Raw genomic sequence first — 24,895 nt, 5'->3', positions numbered from 1 at the left:
AGAGTTTGGTTCCTGGATTAGTGTTTTTGTTCTGTGGGGTGCACTTGCTGGTGAGTATTTGCTTCAGGGTGGGGGGCTGTCTGTAAGTGAGGACTGGCCTGTCTCCCAAGGTCTGTGAGATTAAGGGATCGTCCTTCAGGATAGGTTGCAGATCCTTGATGATGTGCTGGAGGGTTTTAGTTGGGGGCTGTAGGTGACGGTTAGTGGCTTTAGATATTTTGACTTTCGAAAAGCTTTTGATATGGTCTCCCACAGTGTTCTTCCCGCCACGTGAAAGAAATACGGGCTGGATGAATGGACTATAAGGTGGATATAAAGCTGGCTAGATCGTCGGGCTCAATGGGTAGAGATCAACGGCTCAATGTCTAGCTGGCAGCTGGTATCAAGCGGAGTGCCCCAGGGGTTGGTTCTGGGGCCAGTTTTGTTCAACATTTTCATTAATGATCTGGATGATGGAATGGATTGCACCCTCAGCAAGTCTGCAGATAGCACTAAGCTGGGGGGAGAGGTAGAAACGGTGGAGGGTAGGGGTACGGTCCAGAGTGACCTAGACAAATTAGAGGATTGGGCCAAAAGAAATCTGATGAGGTTCAAGAAGGAGAAGTGCAGAGTCCTTCCCTTAGGATGGAAGAATCCCAGGCATTTCTACAGGCTGGGGACCGACTGGCTAAGCGACAGTTCTGCAGAAAAGGACCTGGGGATTACAGTGGATGAGAAGCTGGATATGAGTTGACAGTGCACCCTTCTTTCCAAGAAGGATAATGGGACATTGGGCCGCATTCGTAGGAGCATTGCTAGCAGATCAAGGGAAGTGATTATTCTCCTCTATTTGGCACTGGAAAGGACACATCTGGAGTAATGGGTCCAATTTTGGGCCCCCTACTACAGAACAGATGTGGGCAAATTGGAGAGAGTCCAGTGGAGAGCAAGAGAAATGATTAGGGAGCAGGGGCACATGATTTATGAGGAGAGGCTGAGGGAACTGGGCTTGTTTAGTTTGCAGAAGAAAAGAATAAGGGGGGATTTGATAGCAGCCTTCAACTACCTGAAAGGGAGTTCCAAAGACGAAAGAGCTTGGCTGTTGTCAGTGGTGGCAGATGACAGAACAAGGAGCAATGGTCTCAGGTTGCAGTGGGGGAGGTCTAAGTTGGATATTTGGAAAAACTATTTCACTAGGAGGGTGGTGAAGCACTGGAATGGGTTACCTGGGGAGGTGGTAAAATCTCTATCCTTAGAGGTTTTTAAGACCCTGCTTGACAAAGCCCTGGCTAGGATGATTTAGTTGGGGTTGGTCCTGCTTTGAGCAGGTGGTTGGATTAGATGACTGTCTGAGGTCTCTTCCAACCCTAATCTTCGAAACAAAGCATAGGAATAAATGGTCCATTTTCACAATAGAGTAAGGTAAACAGCAAAGTCCCCCCATGGATCTATATTGGGACCAGTGCTGTTCAACACATTCCTTAATGATCTGGAAAAGAGAGTGAACAGTGAAGTGGCAAAGTTTGCAAGGATACAAAATCATTTGAGATAGTTAAATCGAAAGTTGACTGAGAAAAGTTACAAAGGGATCTCACAAAACTGGATGACTGGGCAACAAAATGGCAGGTGAAATTCAGCATTCATAAGTGCAAAATGATGTGCACTAGAAAAAATATTCCTAACTTCACATATGTAAGGATGGGGTCTAAATTAGCTATTGCCATTCAATAAAGAGATCATAGAGTCACCGTGGACAGTTCTCTGATAACTTTTGCTCTAGGCACAGCTGTGGTCAAAAAGGCTAATAGACTGTTAAGAACCATTAGAAAATGGAGAGAAAATATCATATTGCCAGTGTATAAATCCATGGTACACCCACATCTTCAGTAGTGTGTCCAGTTGTAGTAGCCACATCTCAAAAAAGTTATTGTGTAACTTGCAACGGTTCAGAGAAGGGCAACAAAAAATGAATAAAGGTATAGAATGGTTTCCATGTGAGGAGAGACTAAAAAGTCTTAGATTGTTCAGCTTAGAAGAGACAACTAAAGGGGGATATGACAAAGGTCTATAAAATCATTTTATTTTCTTATATACACAATGCAAAAGCCAAGGGTTACCTGACAAAGTAAATAAACAGTATATTTAATAAAAACAAGAGAAAGTATTTTTTTTCATGGAGCACAGAGGTAACCTGTGGAACTCATTGCCAGGGGATGTTGTGGTGGCCAAAGGATTAAAAAAAGAATTAGATAAGTTAATGGGGGATAGGTCCATCAATGGCTATAAGCCAAGATGGTTGGGGATGCAAGCCCTTGCTGCTGGTGTCACAAAACCTCTGACCACCAGAAACCAGGATGAGCTGAGAGGGGATGGATCACTTGATGTTTGTCCTGTTCTGTTCACCCACCCTAAGCACCTGGCACTAGCCATTATTGGAAAATGGGACACTGCGCTAGCTGGACCTTTGGCCTGACCCAGTATATACCGTTCTTATGTTCTTATCAGACATTTCTTCTCAACAGCTGCAGGAATGGAAGGTGAGAATAAAGGAAAAAAGATTCCCACAGCATTTCTGCTGGATGTTGTGTGACGTTAGCAGAAGGTCAAAGAAGCCTCCAAGCCCCAGAAGGAGTCGGCAAGTTCTCCTCAGCAGCAAAACATTCCTTAGCACGATCTAAGAAACAGCCAATCACACACACACGATTCTATTCTCCCTCTATCTCTCCCACAGTCATGGGGATCAGAGATCATGTGCAAATGAGCCCCTCGCCCAGGCACCAGGCCACAGGACCCCCTGGCCTCTCTCCCACCCAGCCACCCCTACGAAGCCACGAGTGTAGGGAAGAGAGCGAGATCAGCATGGGGAAGCCGAGCCCATCCACGCAAAATGTGCCATGAGGCAGCAAAACACAAGGTACGTGGAACACAGGCCTTGGATACGGAATGGGGGACGGAGGCCGGCAAAGCTGTGACTCTGAGAAGGATTTAGGAGTTTGAGAAGGAAAGAAACTAACCCAAGGTGACACAGCAGGTCGGTGGCAGAACCAACACTAGAGCCCCTCTCTTTCAATGTGCAGCCCAGTGCACTTCCCACTGGCCTATGGCATAGCTCCCTTAGCTGCTGCTTTCTGTTTCCATTAAGAGTCCAGCTCAGCTGCAGTTTGTCAGACAGGAGATGCACACACTGTGCTCTCTCTCATGCTGATGTTTACCTTTGTTATTTCTTGTTTTGCTATTTCCCTTCAACTTAAAACAAGTCTCACTTGGTCTGGCTGCCTTCTGTGGCAGTGTGCAGTGTTGTTGTACCATGTCAGTCGCAGGATATTAGAGAGACAAAGTGGGGGAGTAAAGAGCTTTCATTGGACCCAAATTCTGTTGATGAGAGACCAGCTTTCGAGCTTACACAGTGTAAGTACATAGTAAAAATACCCCTAGAGTTCTAATGAAAACTTGGCTTTAATTTCCAAGTCTCAAAGCATTTTGTATTCCTCCTTTAGCTCGGTACCGAGCTTCTGCTCCAGCATCGATAAAAGACATTGATCACCTGTTTCAAGATCTCTTTTGTTGTCTCCCCATAAACGATGGGGTTTAACATGGGGGGAATGAGCACATAGAGGTTGGCCAATAGGTTAACAATATAACCTGGGATGATGTGCCCAAACTGGTGTGCTAAAGAGGGGAAAACAGCCGGCACATAGAACATCAGTATGACACAGACATGGGAGCCGCAGGTGCGGAGAGCCTTGAGCCGGGCGTCCTTGGAGGGGAGCAGGAAGACGGCCCTGAGGATCAACCCATATGATACAGCAATGAGCACAATATCTGAACCAATTACTAAAATAGCCACAGCTACACCATACCAGACGTGGACTGTGATGTCGTCGCAGGCCAGCCGGGCTATGATCATATGCTCACAATAGGTGTGAGGCAGGAGGTTGGTTCTGCAGAACTTCAGCTGCTTCATGAGAATGATGAGAGGTAAAATGATACAGAAACTTCTTGTGACAACTGCCAGCCCCATCTTCCCGATCACAGACTTGGTTAGCACTGCAGTGTATTTCAGGGGGTCGCAGATGGCAACGTACCAATCAAACGCCATGGCCAGCAGGATGGCCGACTCGGCAATAAAACTGACATGTATGAAAAACATCTGGGTCAGACAGGCAGCAAAAGAAATTTCCCCCGCCCTAAACCAGAATACAGCCAGTATCTTAGGCACTGTAGTGGCAGATAACAGCAGATCAACAGCGGCCAGCATGGACACGAATAGATACATGGGCTCATGGAGGCTTTGTTCTGTTAGTATGATGAATAGTAGGAGAGAGTTCCCAAAAAGTGACGCAGCGTAAATAAGACAGAAGAGGATGGCGATCCAGAAATGAGACTCCTCTGTACCTGGGATGCCGGTCAGGATGTAAGTTACAGGGTAAAAAAAGGTGTGATTGTCAGCTGGCATCATTTACTATCACATGGATCTTCTATTCAGTTTCCAATAACTAACAGCAAAAGAGAAAATCAGCGAGAACTCGAGTGTCAGCTAGGACTGGACTGCATTTGTTGAGAGAATCAGAGATACAATCAAAAACTTCATTGTGAGACAACTGCCTGTCATGTGTGACCCTAAATCCAGTAACACTCTCATACTGCGGAACTGTAGTAGGAAGAGAGCCTGAGACATAAGCCCTTGTGTCAGAGGTCTAGTATGAGGTGTGAGGCCTGAGCTAAAGTAACGGTCAAAGCCTTGTTGATATAAAGCAAAATTAGGCTGTGAGCCAGAGGCAGGCCCTGCTCACAGAATCTGGCAAGCACAGGGCTGATATTTGAAAACCAGACATTTCTAAGAGGTGCTGGGCACAGAGCACTCAGGTAAACACATTTCAGAAAGGTGATACCAGAACCTTTCCATACAACTCTTTCTCTACAGATAACAGGAACATGGTGACCCATCCTAAAGATATGATCAAGTGTACGAGGTGATGGGTGGTAACCAGCTACTTCAGAGAGTGTGAATTAACTATGTTAGAGTGTCAGTATGTGACTTGTTTGTATTGATGTATGAAATGGAGCCTCAAAAGGAGTGTCTCTGTGTAGCCTAGGGAGGAATGGAAATGCCCACTGTTCACTAAGGTGGTTCATTCTAATGGGCATACATGTATTACTGTTCATGTACAGTCTGAGGGATATTGGTGCCGTGCTTCATTGACAATAAACCTGGCTGGGTGCCTTCTTACATAAACGGTTCTTGTGGTCATTCGGTGGTTCACTCGAGGTCTGCTGTGCCAACTGTCTGCGCAGAGCTGGGACAGGACACAGAGAGAACACACACACACACAGCTGAACATTTCACCACATCGGTAACCCACAATAAGTTAAGTACTGCCCCTCTGTCATAACATCTCCATTCCAGAAGAAGGAAGATGGTTTGGATGATTCTGGCCCCAGGGGAAGCAGGACACATTCTCCTGGTGTTGCTGTCCACAGCAGAATCTCTGCTCTACACATTAGTTAGAGTTGTTCCAGGACTCAAGCGGTGACTGGAAAGTGAGTTAAAGCAGCCAGACGACTGGTTCTTCTGGCACTTACACCAATTTACACTCAGTACTGAGGAGTCACCCCCAGTTAGTAACAGGATGAGAGCAGAACCTCTTTCCTTCACAATCCTCCTGCTGGATCCTACTGGCTCTGAGGCCTTGACCCAACCAACACTCAAGCCTACGAGTAAATTCATTCACAAGAAACTCCCATTGACTTTGAAGAAAATACTTTCCTGAGTAAAGTTGCAATTTTTTTTCAGGATTTGGTCTCAATGAAGCTCTGGTCCACACTACAGACATATATCGGGATAACTGCATTGCTCAGGGTTGTGAAAAATCCTCACCCGAGTGCGCCATAGTAACACCAACCTGACCCCCTGTGTCGACATAGCTACAGCCTCGCGGGGAGGAGGATTAACTACGCTACCAGGGAGCTCTCCCCCATCAGCGCAGAGCATCTCCACTAACTCACCACAGCGGTGCAGCTGTGCGAACGCAGCATTTTAAGCCTGTCCGAGCTGGTAGCTCTGCTCCAGAGAACTACAGCTGCAGTAGGTGTAGGGGGACCAGGCTCCCCGTTTTTAAAGGGACAGTCCCGTATTTAAGCCCTCCTGCAGGTGTCCCAACTTTTTCTAAAAACAGGAAAAGTGTCTTGTATTTTTTCTCTCTCCTCCCATCAGTACTGGCAGGCCCTGCTGCTGGCCAGATCCCTGCTTCCCAGGTGCCACCTACCAGTGGTGAGTGGGGGAGTCTAGGTCCAATGATGGGGGTGGGGGTGCAAGGCTGTTGACAGGGCAAAGATGCAGCATACAGACCCCTAGCACCCCACTGCTCCCTCAGGTGAGCCAACCCCATATGCTGGCTCTCAGCAAACAGGGCCCCATCCCCCTGTCCCATTTCCCATTGTCACCGGCTGCACACTGCGAGCTGCAGTGGTTGGTAAGTGCGGGCAGGCACCAGGCAGTGGTTACGGGTCACCTCTGCTGCCCACCCATCAATCCTTTACGTGCTCCCCCTCATGCTTTGTCACTTCACTCTCCCCCACCCAGCCCCACTTCTTCTCCATGTCCCCCCCAGCGGGGCACATCCTGCTCCCAGCACTGAGCAGAGAACCAGCCCCTCATCAGAGCACTCAGCTCACCAACAGACTAGCCAGCTGGCTCTTTCCTTCCCCTACTGCCTCTGGCTGGGCCGGTGCCCCAGGAAAGCCCCAGACCCTCCAGCCTGGGGCGCTGGCCAGCAGGTGCTGAAACCTGCATGTGCCAAAGCCCCCATACAGCACTGGCAAGGGGCAGCCTCTCCGCCCTCAGCTAAGCTCTGGAGTGGCTGGGGGGGAGGGGGAAGCAATTGCCAGCCTGGTCATGTCACAAATCTCCAGGCTGCACAGCAGGGCAGGAGCTTAGCACCCTCTTCATCCCCCACCCCTCACCCTGAGTCTGGTCTGATCCATCCCCTAGGCATCCTCCCCTGCTGAGCCACCTCTCTACCCTGGATCACTGAAGCCCCTGTGTCATAAACAGATAGCTAAGGGTTAATGTCTCTTCCACCTGAAGCACCTGACCAGAGGACCAATCAGGAAACCGGATTTTTTCAACTCTGGGTGGAGGGAGTTGGTGTCTGAGTCTTTGTTTTCTGTCTGCCTGCTTTCTCTGAGCTTTGGAGAAGTAGTTTCTACTTTCTAGTCTTCTGTTTCTAAGTGTAAGGACAAAGAGATCAGATAGTAAGTTATATGGTTTCTTTTCTTTGGTATTTGCATGAATATAAGTGCTGGAGTGCTTTGATTTGTATTCTTTTTGAATAAGGCTGTTTACTCAATATTCTTTTAAGCAATTGACCCTGTATTGTATCATCTTAACACAGAGAGACCATTTGTATGTATTTTTCTTTCTTTTTATATAAAGCTTTCTTTTAAGACCTGTTGGAGTTTTTCTTTACTTCAGGGAAATTGAGTCTGTACTCACCAGGGAATTGGTGGGAGGAAGAAATCGGGGAGATCTGTGTGTTGGATTTGCTAGCCTGATTTTGCATTCCCTCTGGGGGAATAGGAAAGTACTTTTGGTTTCCAGGACTGGAAACAGAGAGAGGGAGTCACTCTGTGTAGTTTCACAGAGCTTGTGTCTGTGTATCTCTCCTTGAGCACCTGGAGGGGGGAAGGGAAAAAGGATTATTTCCCTCTGTTTTGAGACTCAAGGGATTTGGGTCTTGGGGTCCCCAGGGAAGGTTTTTCAGGGGGACCAGAGTGCCCCAAAACACTCTAATTTTTTGGATGGTGGCAGCAGGTACCAGGTCCAAGCTGGTAACTAAGCTTGGAGGTTTTCATGCTAACCCCCATATTTTGGACGCTAAGGTCCAAATCTGGGACTAAGGTTATGATATGGTGTAGCAGCGGGTGGGATATAGACAGAATCCAGAAGCCAGTAGGAATATTATATTTTTCTTTTCTCTGCTAAGGGCTTTTTAGCAGAGAGAAACAGTTGGTTTTAAAAGGGAACCAGAGAGAATTTTTTTTTCTGCTCTCTCTGGCAGTTTGTGGCTTGCATGTTAAGCAAGAAGCCATTACCAGACTGTTAAGGGTCTTTTGTCACACAATAGCACTCCCATTGAGAGTCATTACCAGCACTATATAAATGCAAATAAAGTGGTTTTTCAGGTTTACTGAACATTGAAAATTAGCTAAAGGCACTGTTGCTAGGCAGACTTCAGGAGGCAACAGAGAACCTGCAGTTCAGAAGATAAACACCGGAGGGCACCCCAACACAAGAAAACAGGAACCATGACTTCTAAGGCAAAAATTGAGGCCGAAAATCAAATCAAAGAAGCTGAACACCGGCGAGAGATGGAAAAACACAAACAGGAACTGGAAATAAAACAAAAAGAGATGGAGATAAAAGAAAGAGAAGAACAAATCAAACAGGCAGCACACAAAAGAAAACTAGAAGAAGAAGAGTTCGCCCACCGAAGGAAACAAGAAGAAGAAGAGTTGGCCCACCGCCGAGAAATGGAAAAACAACAAAAAGAAAATGAAGAGAAGGAAAAACAGAGAAAACATGAACTGGACTTGGCGAAAGCTGGGCTGCATGTGCCAGTCAACCCTAACAACCCGGCGCCAATTATTGCTCCACAGCACAGGAAATTTCCCACCTACATGGCAGGTGATGACACCGAGGCCTTCTTGGAAAATTTTGAAAGAGCCTGTCTTGGGTACAACATCCCCGAAGACCAGTACATGGTAGAATTGAGGTCACAGCTCAGTGGACCTTTAGCAGAGGTGGCAGCTGAAATGCCTAAGCAGCAAATGAATGACTATAAACTTTTTCAAACCAAGGCCAGATACACAATGGGGATAACCCCAGATCATGCCCGTCGGCGCTTCAGAACCCAAAAGTGGAAACCAGAGGTGTCATTTCCCAAACACGCCTACTACATTGCAAAAAACTATGAGGCCTGGATAACAGGAAACAACATTCAAACCTTGGAAGAACTGCACCTCCTCATACAAATGGAGCAGTTCTTGGATGGTGTTCCTGAAGACATCACACGGTACATACAAGATGGAAATCCCAAAGATCTTGCTGAGGCAGGGGAGATTGGAGCCAAATGGATGGAACTGGCAGAAAGCAAGAAAGCTACTGTCAAGGGGAACGATTACCCCAGGGGGCACACAGACCATAAACCCTACAACCGAGGACAGCCAAAGACCCCACATACCACCCAAGTAAAGCCACAGATACCCTACCCTTCAACCTCACCAGTCTCCAGTAACTCACCTCGGCCCAGTGACCCATCAGATGGAAGATGCTTTAAGTGTAATGAACTGGGACATATCAAGGCCAACTGTCCCAAGAACACCATGCGAGTGCAATTCATTACACCACCATCACACCAAAGATCCCCAGGCCCGGATGCCTCTCAAATACCCTTGGAGCGAAGGGAAAATTTGAGAGTGGGCGGAAAGAAGGTTACTGCGTGGAGAGACACGGGGGCACAAGTGTCAGCTATCCACCAATCCTTCGTTGACCCCAAATTCATCAACCCAAAGGCCAAAGTTACAATTTACCCCTTCATGTCACAAGCTGTAGACTTGCCTACAGCTCAACTGCCTGTCCAGTACAAAGGCTGGTCAGGAATGTGGACTTTTGCAGTCTATGACAATTATCCTATCCCCATGCTACTGGGGGAAGACTTGGCCAACCAGGTGAGGCGGGCCAAGAGAGTGGGAATGGTTACACGTAGCCAAACCAGGCAAGCTTCCAGACCCATTCCTGTTCCTGAACCGTCCACAGACACCCCTTCTGGGTTACCAGAGACCCAGACAGAGGTAGTGGACCCAGATTCCATGCCAACCACTGAAACAGCCACAGCACCTCCAGTCCCAGGCCCGGAACTGGAACAGCAACCAGCACCAGCAATTGCAACCCCATCTTCAAACTCAACGCCAGTGGGCGCCAGCGAGCCAGAACTGGCAGAAGCAACAGACAGCCATACCCAAAAGGCTCAGCCAGAGCCTGAAATACCCTCAGGTGTAACAGCGGAGAGCGGTTCACCAGCAACGGAAACAACCCCATCACCTACATCGCTTCCAGAGGGACCAAGCCCAAGTCCACAGTCTGAGGAAGAACTGGTGACCCCAGCCTCAAGGGAACAGTTCCAGACTGAGCAGGAAGCAGATGACAGCCTTCAGAAAGCGTGGGCGGCGGCACGGAGCACCCCACCGCCTCTCAGCTCTTCTAATCGATCCCGGTTTGTTATAGACCAAGGACTTTTATACAAGGAAATTCTTTCTGGTGGACACCGGGAAGAATGGCAGCCGCAAAAACAGTTGGTGGTTCCAACTAAGTACCGGGGGAAGCTCTTAAGCTTAGCCCATGATCATCCCAGTGGCCATGCTGGGGTAAACAGAACCAAAGACCGGTTGGGGAAGTCCTTCCAGTGGGAGGGGATGGGCAAGGACGTTGCCAACTATGTCCGGTCTTGTGAGGTATGCCAAAGAGTGGGAAAGCCTCAAGACCAGGTCAAGGCCCCTCTCCAGCCACTCCCCATAATTGAGGTCCCATTTCAGCGAGTAGCTGTGGATATTCTGGGCCCTTTCCCAAAAAAGACGCCCAGAGGAAAGCAGTACGTACTGACTTTAGTGGACTTTGCTACCCGATGGCCAGAAGCAGTAGCTCTAGGCAACACCAGGGCTAACACTGTGTGCCTGGCCTTAACAGACATCTTTGCCAGGGTAGGTTGGCCCTCCGACATCCTTACAGATTCAGGGTCTAATTTCCTGGCAGGGACCATGGAAAAACTGTGGGAAACTCATGGGGTGAATCACTTGGTTGCCACCCCGTACCACCATCAAACCAATGGCCTGGTGGAAAGGTTCAATGGAACTTTGGGGGCCATGATACGAAAATTCATCAACGAATTCTCCAATAATTGGGACCTAGTGTTGCAGCAGTTGCTGTTTGCCTACAGGGCTGTACCACATCCCAGTTTAGGGTTTTCACCATTTGAACTTGTGTATGGTCACGAGGTTAAGGGACCATTACAGTTGGTGAAGCAGCAATGGGAGGGGTTTACGCCTTCTCCAGGAACTAACATTCTGGACTTTGTAAGCAACCTACAAAGCACCCTCCAACACTCTTTAGCCCTTGCTAGAGAGAACCTAAAGGATGCTCAGGAAGAGTAAAAGGCCTGGTATGACAGACATGCCAGAGAACGTTCCTTCAAGGTAGGAGCCCAGGTTATGGTCTTGAAGGCGCAACAGGCCCATAAGATGGAAGCATCATGGGAAGGGCCATTCACGGTCCAAGAGCGCCTGGGAGCTGTAAACTACCTCATAGCATTTCCCAATTCCTCACTAAAGCCTAAAGTGTACCATGTTAATTCTCTCAAGCCTTTTTATTCCAGAGACTTAGAGGTTTGTCAGTTTACAGTCCAGGGAGATGATGCTGAGTGGCCTGACGGTGTCTACTACGACGGGAAAAAAGACGGTGGCGTGGAAGAGGTGAACCTCTCAACCACCCTGGAACGTCTGCAGCGGCAACAAATCAAGGAGCTGTGCACTAGCTTCGCCCCATTGTTCTCAGCCACCCCAGGACGGACTGAACGGGCATACCACTCCATTGATACAGGTAATGCTCACCCAATCAGAACCCCACCCTACCGAGTGTCTCCTCATGCCCAAGCTGCTATAGAACGGGAGATCCAGAACATGCTACAGATGGGTATAATCCGCTCATCTACCAGTGCATGGGCATCTCCAGTGGTTCTGCTACCCAAACCAGATGGGGAAATACGCTTTTGCGTGAACTACCGTAAGCTAAATGCTGTAACTCGTCCGGACAACTATCCAATGCCACGTACCGATGAGCTATTGGAGAAGTTGGGACGTGCCCAGTTCATCTCTACAATAGACTTAACCAAGGGGTACTGGCAAGTACCGCTAGATGAACCTGCCAAGGAGAGGTCAGCATTCGTCACCCATGCGGGGGTGTATGAATTCAATGTCCTTCCTTTCGGCCTTCGAAATGCACCCGCCACCTTCCAGAGGCTGGTAGATGGTCTACTAGCTGGACTGGGAGAATTTGCAGTTGCCTACCTCGATGATGTGGCCATTTTTTCAGACTCCTGGCCCGAACACCTACTACACCTGGAAAAGGTCTTTGAGCGCATCAGGCAGGCAGGACTAACTGTTAAGGCCAAAAAGTGTCAAATAGGCCAAAACAGAGTGACTTACCTGGGGCACCAGGTGGGTCGAGGAAACATAAACCTCCTACAGGCCAAGGTGGATGCTATCCAAAAGTGGCCTGTCACACGGTCCAAGAAGCAGGTCCAATTCTTCTTAGGCTTGGCCGGATACTACAGGCGGTTTGTACCACACTACAGCCAAATCGCTGCCCCACTGACCGACCTGACCAAAAAGACCCAGCCAAATGCAGTTAAGTGGACTGATGAGTGTCAAAAGGCCTTTACCCAACTTAAGGCAATGCTCATGTCTGACCCTGTGCTCAGGGCCCCGGACTTTGACAAGCCATTCCTAGTAACAACGGATGCATCTGAGCGTGGTATAGGAGCAGTGCTCATGCAGGAAGCAACAGATCACAACTTCCATCCTGTCGTGTTTCTCAGCAAGAAACTGTCTGAGAGGGAAAGTCACTGGTCAGTCAGTGAAAAGGAATGCTATGCCATTGTGTACGCCCTGGAAAAGCTACGCCCATATGTTTGGGGACGGCGGTTCCAACTACAAACTGATCATGCTGCACTAAAGTGGCTTCATACTGCCAAGGGGAACAACAAGAAACTTCTTCGTTGGAGTTTAGCTCTCCAAGATTTTGATTTTGAAATTCAACACATCACAGGAGCTTCTAACAAAGTTGCTGATGCTCTCTCCCATGAGAGTTTCCCAGAATTCAGTAGTTAAAAAAGTGTTCTTAAAATGTAGAAGTCTGTTAGTCATATACTTAGTGGTATATGTAAAGGTGCATGTGTTGTAGTAATCTGTTTATTTTAAAGTTCTAGAAGGAAATCGCCGCCAGTGAGCTTCCCCACTGTCTGCAATTTGGGGGGCGTGTCATAAACAGATAGCTAAGGGTTAATGTCTCTTCCACCTGAAGCACCTGACCAGAGGACCAATCAGGAAACCGGATTTTTTCAACTCTGGGTGGAGGGAAGTTTGTGTCTGAGTCTTTTGTCTGTCTGCCTGCTTTCTCTGAGCTTTGGAGAAGTAGTTTCTACTTTCTAGTCTTCTGTTTCTAAGTGTAAGGACAAAGAGATCAGATAGTAAGTTATATGGTTTCTTTTCTTTGGTATTTGCATGAATATAAGTGCTGGAGTGCTTTGATTTGTATTCTTTTTGAATAAGGCTGTTTATTCAATATTCTTTTAAGCAATTGACCCTGTATTGTATCATCTTAATACAGAGAGACCATTTGTATGTATTTTTCTTTCTTTTTATATAAAGCTTTCTTTTAAGACCTGTTGGAGTTTTTCTTTACTTCAGGGAAATTGAGTCTGTACTCACCAGGGAATTGGTGGGAGGAAGAAATCGGGGAGATCTGTGTGTTGGATTTGCTAGCCTGATTTTGCATTCCCTCTGGGGGAATAGGAAAGTACTTTTGGTTTCCAGGACTGGAAACAGAGAGAGGGAGTCACTCTGTGTAGTTTCACAGAGCTTGTGTCTGTGTATCTCTCCAGGAGCACCTGGAGGGAGGAAGGGAAAAAGGATTATTTCCCTCTGTTTTGAGACTCAAGGGATTTGGGTCTTGGGGTCCCCAGGGAAGGTTTTTCAGGGGGACCAGAGTGCCCCAAAACACTCTAATTTTTTGGATGGTGGCAGCAGGTACCAGGTCCAAGCTGGTAACTAAGCTTGGAGGTTTTCATGCTAACCCCCATATTTTGGACGCTAAGGTCCAAATCTGGGACTAAGGTTATACCCTGCAGTCAGCTTCTCAGGGCCCTGGTGCACAATGCTGCCTCAGGATTTAACCCTTTCCTGCCCTCAGTGTAGCCAGGGGACAGGAGGCAGCTGGGATATGTTGGGTGGCCTGCAATGGGGGAGTAGAGGGAAACGTCAGAGAAGAGAAAAGATGTGCTCTGCAAATCCACGAGCCAGGTAATCTTCACAGCTGAGAATATGAGAGAGATTCCCAAACCTGAACCATTCATTTTAGATGACAAATCTGAGAAACTCTCCCAGATTGAAGTGTCATTACAGGAGATTTTGGACCAAACTGATAAACTAAACAGTAATAAGTCACCAGGCCCAGATGGGATTCACCCAAGAGTTCTGAAGGAACTCAAATGTGAAATTGTAGAACTACTAACTAGTCTGTAACCTAACAATTAAATCAGTTTCTGTACCAAATGACTGGAGGACAGCTAATGTGACACCAATTTTTTAAAAAGAGCTGTAGAGGTGATCCCGGCAATTACAGGCCAGTAAGTCTGACTTCAGTACCAGGCAAACTGGTTGAAATGACAGTGAAGAACAAAATTGTCAGACACAGAGATGAACATAATTTGTTGGGAAGAGTCAACATGTTTTTTCTAAAGAAAATCATGCCTCTCCAATCTGCTAGAATTCTTTGAAGGGGTCAACAAGCATGTGGACAAAGGGGATCCAGTGTATAGAGTGTACTTAGATTTTCAGAAAGCCTTTGACAAGGTCCCTCACCAAAGGCTCTTCAGCAAAGTAAGCTGTCATGGAATAAGAGGGAAGGCCCTCTCATGGATTGATAACTGGTTAAAAGATAGGAAACAAAGGGTAGGAATAAATGGACAGTTTTCAGAATGGAGATAGGTAAATAGTGGTGTCCCCCAGGGACCTGTACGGGGACCAGTCCTATTCAAGATATTCATATATGATTTGGAAAAAGGGATAAGCAGTGAGCTAGCAAAATTTGCAGATGATACAAAACTTCTCAAGATAGTTAAGTCCCAGGCAGAGTGCAAAGAGCTACAGAAGGATCTCTCAAAACTGTGTGACTGGAGAAGAAAATGGCAGATGAAATTCAATATTGATAAATGCAAAGTAATGCATGTTGGAAAACATAATCTCAACTATACATAGGAAATGATAGGGTGTAAATTAGCTGTTACCACTCAAGAAACAGATTTTGACATCATTATGGATAGTTCTCAGAAAACATCCACTCAGTATGTAACGGTTGTCAAAAAAGTGAACAGAATGTTGGGAATCATTAACAAAGGGGTATATAGCAATACAGAAAATGTCATATTGCCTCTTTATATGTCCATGGTACGCCCACATCTTGAAGACTGTGTGCAGATGTGGTCACCCCATGTCAAAAATTGATATATTGGAATTGGAAAAGATTCAAGAAAGGGCAACAAAATGATTACGGGTATGGAACGGCTGCCATATAAGGAGAGATTAAGAAGACTGGGACTTTTCAGCTTGGAAGAGAGATGACTAAGGGAGGATATAATAGAGGTTTATAAAATCATGACTGGTGTGCAGAAAGTAAGTAAGGAAATGTTATTTACTCCTTCTTAGAACACAAAAACTAGGGGTCACCAAATGAAATTAATAGGCAGCAGGTTAAAAACAAAAGAGAGGAAGTATTTCTTCCCACAATGCACAGTCAACCTGTAGAACTCTTTGCCAGAGGATGTTGTGAAGGCCAAGACTATAACAGGGATCAAAAATGAACTAGATAAATTCATGGAGGATAGGACCATCGATGGCTGTTAGCCAAGAACAGCGTCCTTAGCCTCTGTTTGCCAGATGCTGTGAGTAGGTGACAGGGGGATGGATCACTTGCTGATTCCCTGTTCTGCTCATTCTCTCTGGGGCACCTGGCATTGGCCACTGTCGGTAGACAGAGTACAGGGCTGGATGGACCTTTGTTCTGACCCAGAACGGCCATTCTCATGTTCTTATCCCTTCCCCGTCCCCCCTACTCCCCTGCAACTGGAAGCAGCTCCCGTCCCTTCCTTCCCGCTCTGTGCTGAAAGGCTGCTGCTGGGCATATTCTGGTGTGAACCCTGGCAGAAATTCGGGGGAGGCGGGTGGTTTGTGACCTTGCATCCCCCTTGCCCCCACATGTTGCCTTGCAAAGACTCGGTGCAAGGTAGCAGAAGAGGCAGATGCATCCCGGGGTCCAGGCAGGCATGAAAGGTACAGTGTGCCAGGGAAAGAGGGTCAGGTGGGTTTGTCAGTCACCCCTGCTTTTGTGAGAGAGGTGTACAGGAACGTGTGTGTGTCACCTCTCCTCGTGTGTGTGTGTGGGCGGGTAGGGCTGTGTGTGTCACCCCGCCCTGTGTGAACCCTAAAGCCTTAAAGAGAAGAAGGTAGTTACAAAGAAAACAACTATGTCCTAGTTGTTTTTAACAGGGGCTCAATCAACCTGTTGTTAATTTGAACATTTGCACTGCATCGTTCTGATTGATTGTCATGGAGCTCCCTTGAATACAAGCAATTTTACCAGGTGTCCTGCATTCAGCATAGGGAGAGGAGGTCACCCTAAGTAGGTGGGACATTAGTATCTAAGCAGCCCTGATAATCGGCTGCTCCTGGGTTCTACAGTTCTGACATTCACAGCTAAGCTCCTTGAAACCAGCTGATTCCTACCAACCAGAACTGACCCCGTCCTGATGTTCTTATGGAGTTAATGGAAGTGTTGCCTGAGTGAAGGCCTCAGGATTTGGGGTGCAGAGTACCAGAGGGCATGAGTAGGTTTCCAATGAGATTTATTCTACAGTCACATATCTAAGAATGGCCCAGTCCAAAGCCCACTGAGTTCAACAGCAAGACCCCCAGTGACGCTCGTGGGAGTGGATCAGGGTCACCTGGCAACCGCTTCCTAACACCCAACCTCAGCGCAGTCACAGGAGTGTATCTCAGAGCCCCGGCTCCCCTCCTGCCCCTGCAGTCAGAGCTACGCATCCCCATTCTAGCCAACTCCAGCTCAACATTTCCTAGGTTTCATGTGTTTCCATTCGCCCCTTCACAGATTCATTCCATGCAAACGACTCACCAGGCTCCGGCCCCAGCTGGGGAGGAGGAATCTCTGCCTGTGACCGGGTCGGGGAGCTGCAGGTGGCAGGGAATCTGCACTGACCAGGGCCGAGCTACAGGGATATTTATACTGCTGCCCTGGGAATCCCAGCAGGGACTCAGAGCCAGCACGGAGCCCCAGGGACCTGCCTCTGTGCCTGGCTCAGGTGGGGAAGAGCAGCAGAGAATTAACCCTTTCCTCCTCTCACATGTTTGCTCTGATTATTTTTCCATTTGTTCATTATTTAGAAAGGTCCTTGTAACACTGAGGCCCCCAGCAAAGAGTTCCTTGAAAACAGGTCTTGTTTCAGGCTTGACAAACTCACTACAAAACACTCAAGTATTACGGAATATTGACCCATAAAGAGTAGCATGTAAGGTGTTTTAAGAAAGCTTGTAACTTGTCAAGCGAGCTTTATGGACTTGGAGTCGAAGTTAGTCACCAGGGCAGTGTGTCTAGGTGATGGCACTTCCAGGAGGGAGTTGTAACCTCACCCTGGTTAGCCGGGGAAGTAATGCCAGGCTCAGTTCTCCAGCCTTGCTCCAGCCCAAGATTATCAATGGAAAACCATGAGAAACAACTGCAGTCAACACCACCTGGAGGTAAATAAAGGAACCGTACAACAGACAGGATTGCCCGGCCTATGAACAGAGACAAACGACTGTTTCATGATAACCCCAAGTGGGGACCGGTCGTCTGGATCCTTTCAAGTAGGAGACATCTCCTGGCGCGGGGACGTTCTCATGAAAAATTGGATCCTGAAGTCAGGGGGTAACAGGGTGACTCACAGTCCTGGGAGCCGAAAGAACCATCATAGTCGTTTTTACACAGGCTGCCTTTAGTCTCCCTTAGTCCAACCATCCCGAAAACCTGCGTGTGTGTGTGTGTGTGTCTGTAGCTACATCAGTCCCAGGATATAAAAGAGACAAGGTGGGGGAGGGAATATCTTTCACTGGACCAACTTCTGTCGGCCTTATCACTTTGAATGGTCCCTTTGAATAGGTGCAAACTACTCACACTAAACTATCTGTACCTTTCCCAGAGCTGAAGAACTGCTCCATGAAGCTCGAAAACATGTCGCTGTCCCCACCAGAAGCTGGTCCAATAAAATATATCACCTCCCCCACCCCTTATCTCGCTCTGTGTTTATGTAAGATGGTAGGTGGTAGAGAGAGGGGAAATCTGGAGCTGCTCTTCCTCTCATAGCACTAGGACAAGGAACATGCAAGGAAAGTAAAAGGTGGCAAATAAAAACCAATACAAGGAAATACTTTCCCACAAAACAAATAAGCAAACTGTGGAACTCGCTGCTGCAGGATTTTGTTGAGGACAAAACTTTGGAAAGATTCAAAAAGCGATTGGACATTTATCTATCAAAAATACCCAGAATTACCATACCTAATGACCACACACATTTTATAAGAGAGAGTGACTCCCATGGCTCTGGGTTTTAGCCAATCTCTGTTAGAGATAAGGATGGGATGCAGGGTGTGAGGGGAAGATTATCCCATATCCCCTCATGAGAGATTCTCACAGCTTCTTCTGAAGCATCTGATGCTGGCCACTGCTGGAGACAGGCTACTGGGCTTGATGGACCTGGGTCTGATCCAGTCTGGTGGTTCCCATGTTCCTCTACCAAGGCGCAGAGTTGACCTGCTGCAGCACCCACCCTGGGACACACCTCAGCCTAGATTTCAAAAGGTGCTGAGCACTCGCAACTCCCACTCTCTGCTATTGGAGTGGTGGGTGCTCAGCAGCTGTGAAAAGACAGACCCTGAATGGCTCAACTCAGCATCCAAACAGAAGCGTTGGATGCTCCCAAAAAGTGTGTGTGTTGGACGGGGGCCCACCGGTGCCTGAAATTGGGCCTGCCCCCCCACACTGTCCCTTTCCCCAAGGCCCCTACTTGCCCTGCCTCTGCCCCTGAAAACCCACCTCACTCCTTCTACCCGAGCCGCTGCCTGCACCTCCCCTCCTCATGAGGCCCCACCATCTCATAGCCCCTTCCCCTGAGGCCCCATCCCACCCCTTCTCCCCGAGCCCCCATTGACTCCTCTCCACCCTCTCCCCCATCACTCACCATTCTGGCTGTAAGCATTGGTAGGGTTTATCCCTCCTACTTTTATCGGTGATGGGGCCAAGGCCCTTGCCACCCCTCATTCCAGTGCTCCTGCGTCCAAACCTGAAACCCTTTAAATCAGCAGCCACTTAGGAAAATGCTTGCCTGGAGTGCAGGGGACTGGACTAGATGACCCGTGAGGTGTCTTCCAGCCCTACACGTCTAGGATTATCACTGTGTAATGTCCCCTTGGTGTTTCAGGTCAGGTCAACTGTCCTGATGGCTTCTGTCAGTGAGAGGCTGAGGCAGATAATTTGTCTTCTCAGCGTGACTAGATTGGCAGCAATAGTAAAGGGCGCCAGGAGAGAAGGTTGCCATGGACCTGTTTGACTCTGCCTCCATTACTGTCTGGGCGTCAGGGACCACAGGTCTTGAACATCAGGCACCAGGGCCCTTAGGCACTAATAAACCCCTGTGACAAAGTGGGTTTTTCCTCCTTATTATGTTGTACACAAGAGTATTTGAGTCTTACGTTTTTGCATGACTACTGTGTGTGCCTCAGTTTCCCTCTTGTGCTGCACCAATGACTAAGTGATGGGAATAAGGCTGGGTGACATTTGCTGAAGGCCTCAGGACCAGGTGAGCTGGCTCCAGCTGCCTGCATGTCAGCGATGGCTGGTGCCCTTCCTCACCTGGGACCAAAGAGGGAGTATGATGTTGCACTCCATATGTTTTTTGAATATATGCTTATTAATGTAAATATGATGTAACTGGAATATGATTTATTCAAAAAGGTGTCATTACAAAGCCTATCATCTACTGAGAGTGTTCATCCTATTTGTTTGCAGGTATTATTTCTCTGTCTAGAGTTAGGAGAATAAGGGCTTGTCTACAGCACACAGCTTTTAGTGACAAGGCTTGGGGAGCAAACAGCTGTGCATATCTCTCTATCAGTGTCACAAAGGGTGGAAAGTGTATGAGTTTATCCTGTGTAAGTTTTATATAGAATAAAACAGATTTATTTGGGGTATGGATCCCATTGGGAAATGGGTGTCAGGATGCTAGCGTGGTAATCTGCTGAACTGTTTTTGGTTACAATCTGCTCCTTTGAGGGGCTGGCCCAGGCCTGTGTTGCAGCAGGCTGACTTATCTGGCACAACAAGGCAGGGTTCTGGAGTCCCAAGCTGGCAGGGATAACGGGCTCAGAGGTAATTTCAGCTCATCAGGTGGCAGTACCTACACAGGGCACAGACATATAACAACAGGCTCTTCTCCCTGGCAGAGAAAGGTCTCACACAATCCAGTGCTGGAAGTGGAAGCTAGACACATTCAGACTGGGAATAAAGTGGAGATTTCTAACAGCAAGAACAATTGGAACAATTTATAAGGGTTGTGGTGGATTCTCTATCATTGACCATTGTTCAATCAAGGTGGGATATTTTTCTAAAATTTCGGCCCTGGGAATTTTTTGAGGGAAGGTCTCCAGCCTGTGAGATGCAGGGGATCAGACTGTACGAGCACAATGTTGCCTTCTGGTTTTGGAATTAGTGAATCAGTGAATAATGGGGATGCAAAGCCTCCAATGGGCCAGTTCCCCTGGTCAGATTCTCCTTGGCCTTGGTGTGATGTCTAGTCTGTAAGTTCCTCAGTATAGGGTCACGTCTCAGTTTGGGAAGTGTCTGGCACAGACCTTTGGGCCCCACTGGAAACAAGATTAAATAATAATATGCAGTTGTTCTTCAGTGGATCTCAAAGCAGTCTATAAAGGATGTCAGTGTCATTATTCTCATTTTACAGAAGGGGAAACTGAGTTACAGGGAGGCAAAGTGATTTGCCCAAGGTTCTCCAGTAGGGTGGTGGCAGAGTGTGGGAATAGAATGCAAATCTCCTGAGTCCCACCCCATATTCACAGCCTGTATGGATGTCATCCAGGGTCTACATCTCCCTGCCCCTTTGTGCATCAGTAACTGGTTAAAATAGAGGAAATAAGGGGGAATAAATGGTTCATATCACAATGGAGAGAGGTAAACAGTGGGATCCCCCAAGGATCCTGTACCGGGACCAGTGCTGTTCAACACATTCCTTAATGATCCAGAAAAGGTAGTGAACAGTGAAGTGGCAAAGTTTGGAGGGGACACAAAATTATTCAAGATAGTTTAATCCAAAGTTGACTGAGAAAAGTTACAGAGGGATCTCACTGGACAATGAAATGGCCAATTAAATTCAGCATTGATAAGTGAAAAATGATGCGCACTGGAAAAAATCATCCTAAATACACATATATAAGGATGGGGTCTAAATTAGCTGATACCACCCAACAAAGAGATTGTGGAGCTGTCATCGGGTAGTTCTTTGATAATTTCTTCTCTATGCACAGCAGTGGTCAAAAAGGCTAATAGATCTTTAAGTACCATTAGGATATGGATAGAAAATGTTATGCTGCCACTATATAAATCCATGGTACGGCCACACCTTCAATAGTGTGTGCAGTTCTGGTACCCAATCTCAGTAAAGATATAGTGTAACTTGAAAAGGGTCAGAGAAGGGCAAGAAAGACAATTAAGGGTATAGAATGGCTTTCATATGAGGAGAGACTAAAAAGACTTGGACCGTTCAACTTAGAAAAGAGACAACTAAGGGGGGTTATGACAGAGGTCTATAAAATCATGACTGGTGAGGAGAAAGTGAATAGAGAAATGTTATTTTCTTTTTCACACAATGCAAAAACCAGGGTAGCTGGTTTAATACAAAAAAGAGAATGTATGTTTTTTAATGGAACACAGAGCTAACCTATGGAACTCACTGCCAGGGGATGGTGTGATGGGAAAGGATTGAAAATGATTTAGATAAGTTGATGGGGGATAGGTCCATTAATGGCTATTAGCCAAGCTGGACAGGGATGCAAGCCCATGCTGCTGGTGTCCCAAAACCTCTGCCCACCAACAGCTGGGATGGGAAGACAGGGGATGGATCGCACAATGATTGACCTGTTATGCTCACTCCCCCGAAGCCCCTGGCATTTGTCACTGTTGGAAGACAGGACACTGGGCTAGATGGACCATTTGTCTGTCCCAGTAGATGCCTTTTTGTATGTTCTCTGTGCTGTCTCCCTGAGGAGACTTGTACCTGGCTTCCATGCTGGCCCCAAAATGTGCTCACTTTGGCAATGAGGAAATTGAGGAGGAAAGAAACTCTCCCAAGGTGACACAGCAGGTCAGTGCCAGAATGAACACTAGAGCTCCCGTCTCCCAATGTGCAGCACAGTGCACTTCCCATGGCTTTATTGCCCGTCCCCCTTGGCTGCTGCTCTCCTTGGCCATTAAGAGTGCAACTCGGATGCAGCTTGTCACAGAGGAGCACACACCGTGCTCTCGCTCTCACAAAGTGATTTTACCTTTGTGCTTTCTTGTGTTGTTGTTTCCCTTCAACTTAGAACAAGATTCACTCAGTCTGGCTGTTTTCTGTGGCAGGGCGCTGTGCTGTTGCAGCCATGTGTGTCCCAGGATATTAGAGAGACAAACTGGGGGAGGAAATAGCTTTCATTGGACCCAAATTCTGTTGACTAGAGAGACCAGCTTTCGACCTTACGCAGTGGAAGTACATAATAAAAACATCCCTACAGTTCCAATGAAAACTTGGGCTTAATTTTCAAGTCCCAGAGCATTTTCTGTGTCCTGCTTTAGCTCAGCAGGGAGCTCCTCCTGCACCACTGATGAAACACATTGATCACCCATTTCAGGATCTCTTTTGTTGTCACCCCATAAACGATGCGGTTTAACATGGGGGGAATGAGCACATAGAGGTTGGTCAGTAGGCTGAGATTATAACCTGGAATGAGGTGTCCAAATTGGTGTGCAAAAATGGGGAAAAAGGCTGGTGTGTAGAACATCAGTATGACACAGACATGGGAGCTGCAGGTGCGGAGAGCCTTGAGCCGGGTATCCTTGGAGGGGAACCGGAAGACGGCCCTGAGGATCAGACCATAAGATACAGCAATGAGCACAGCATCCAAACCAATTACTAAAATAGCCATGGCTATGCCATACCAGACGCTGACTGTGATGTCGTCACAGGCCAGCCAGGCTATGGCCAGGTGCTCACAATAGGTGTGAGGCAGGAGTTTGGTTCTGCAGAACTTCAGCAGCTTCACGAGAAAGTTGATGGGGAAAATGATACAGAAAGTTCTCGTGACAACTGCCAGCCCCATCTTCCCGATCACAGACTTGGTTAGTATGATGGTGTATCTCAGGGGGTCGCAGATGGCAACGTACCGATCAAACGCCATGGCCAGCAGGATGGCCGACTAGGCCAGAAAACTGACATGGATGAAGAACATCTGGGTCAGGCAGGCAGCAAAAGAAATTTCCCCTGCTCTAAACCAGAGGACAGCCAGCATCTTGGGCACTGCCGTGGTAGATAACAGCAGATCAACAGCAGCCAGCATGGACACGAATAGATACATGGGCTCATGGAGGCTTCGTTCTGTTACTATGATGAATAGTAAGAGAGAGTTCCCAAAAAGTACCACAACGTACATCAGACATAAGAGGATGGAGATCCAGACATGAGACTCCTTCATACCTGGGATGTCGGTCAGGATGTAGGTCATAGGAGCAAAAAAGGTGTGATTGTCAGCTGGTATCATGTGCCATCGTTTGGATCTTCTATTCAATTTCCAGGAACTAACAGCAAAAGAGACAATCAGTGAGAAGGTGAGTAGTGGCTAGGACTGGACTGCATTTGTTACAGTGTGACATGTTCCCCCTGGGTGTCACCTGGAACTGGGTTTTCATTGAGCCCTCTGACCCACCTGTTTGTGCCCCTCTCACACTATGCTGCTGTGACAACCTGCAGACCTGCTCCCGATCTTATACTTACACCAGCATCCACACACTCAGGGACACACCCCGCTGCAGTTACACACAGGCTCTAACCAGCCGCTGCATGAACCAACAATAGAAAGGCTGCAGCCAAATTAACCACCAGCTTCCCAGATTCGTACCCCCCACTGGAGTGGAAACCCAAAATGTTACAGTCTTCCCCGGCACTGAGAACTGTACAGCGTAAGCTCATAGAATTCCCCCCCTCCCTGAATGTGGAAAGGAATATACAACAGCCTGTGCCAGTCGAGCTATGATTTTCCCAGGCACTTCATTCCAACCCACTAGTGTAGATAAAGCAAAAAACTACCAAAGATTGATTTTAAGTTGTTATAAGTGTTAGCAAACAGATTAAAGCAGATTACCTAGCAAATAAACAAAAATGCAAGTAAGATTCATATAGAATCTTAAAATCCATTTTTCATAGTTAATAAACTTATTCTGTTATAATCTAAACCGTGAGCTTTGACTGGAGTGCTTGGGGAAAATCTCGGTTTGGTTACCCCAAGTGTGCATGGTCATCTTCACACTGAGTGATAGGTGTAGGGGTATTAAACACACACACTGCGCAGATTTGACCAGGGCAGGATGGTACTGTTCTTGGGTCCTACTTGGAAAGCTACTGCTGAAAGAGCCTGTGTCCAATTGCAGCTGGGTGTGTCTCTACCTGTGTGAATGCTGGTGAAAGTGCAGGTGGGACGGCTTTGCAGCTTGTCACAGCAGTACAGTGTGAGAGGGAGCCCAGGCTGTCAGCGGGCTCAGAGGTACCGCAGTTCCAGATTGCACCCTGGGGGGAACTTGTCACAATCAGTATCAAAGCAGCCCTTATAATTGGTTCCTCCTGGGTTATTTTGGACATTTACAGCTATGCTGCTTAAAACCAGCTAATTTCTGCAAACCAGAACAGACTCAGTCCTGGGGTCCTGATTGATTTTC

The 24,895-nt window shown here is 47.4% G+C and overlaps 2 protein-coding genes across 2 annotated transcripts; both read right to left on the bottom strand.

Annotated features, from left to right (window-relative positions):
• Nucleotides 1–3,472: 3,472 nt before the first annotated feature.
• LOC127047775 (olfactory receptor 52B2-like) lies at nt 3,473–4,438 on the bottom strand. Its single transcript, XM_050946563.1, has one exon. It carries the CDS (start codon nt 4,436–4,438, stop codon nt 3,473–3,475), a length of 966 nt encoding a protein of 321 aa, XP_050802520.1.
• An 18,320-nt stretch (nt 4,439–22,758) lies between these two features.
• On the bottom strand, nt 22,759–23,364 carry LOC127044351 (olfactory receptor 52B2-like). The gene has a single exon (XM_050939105.1). It carries the CDS (start codon nt 23,362–23,364, stop codon nt 22,759–22,761), a length of 606 nt encoding a protein of 201 aa, XP_050795062.1.
• Nucleotides 23,365–24,895: the final 1,531 nt, after the last annotated feature.

This window comes from Gopherus flavomarginatus, chromosome 1, assembly GCF_025201925.1.
Source record: "Gopherus flavomarginatus isolate rGopFla2 chromosome 1, rGopFla2.mat.asm, whole genome shotgun sequence".
Taxonomy (NCBI): domain Eukaryota; kingdom Metazoa; phylum Chordata; order Testudines; family Testudinidae; genus Gopherus; species Gopherus flavomarginatus.
The sequence above is the reverse complement of the archived record's forward strand: the minus strand, read 5'-3'. Positions and strand labels throughout refer to the sequence as shown.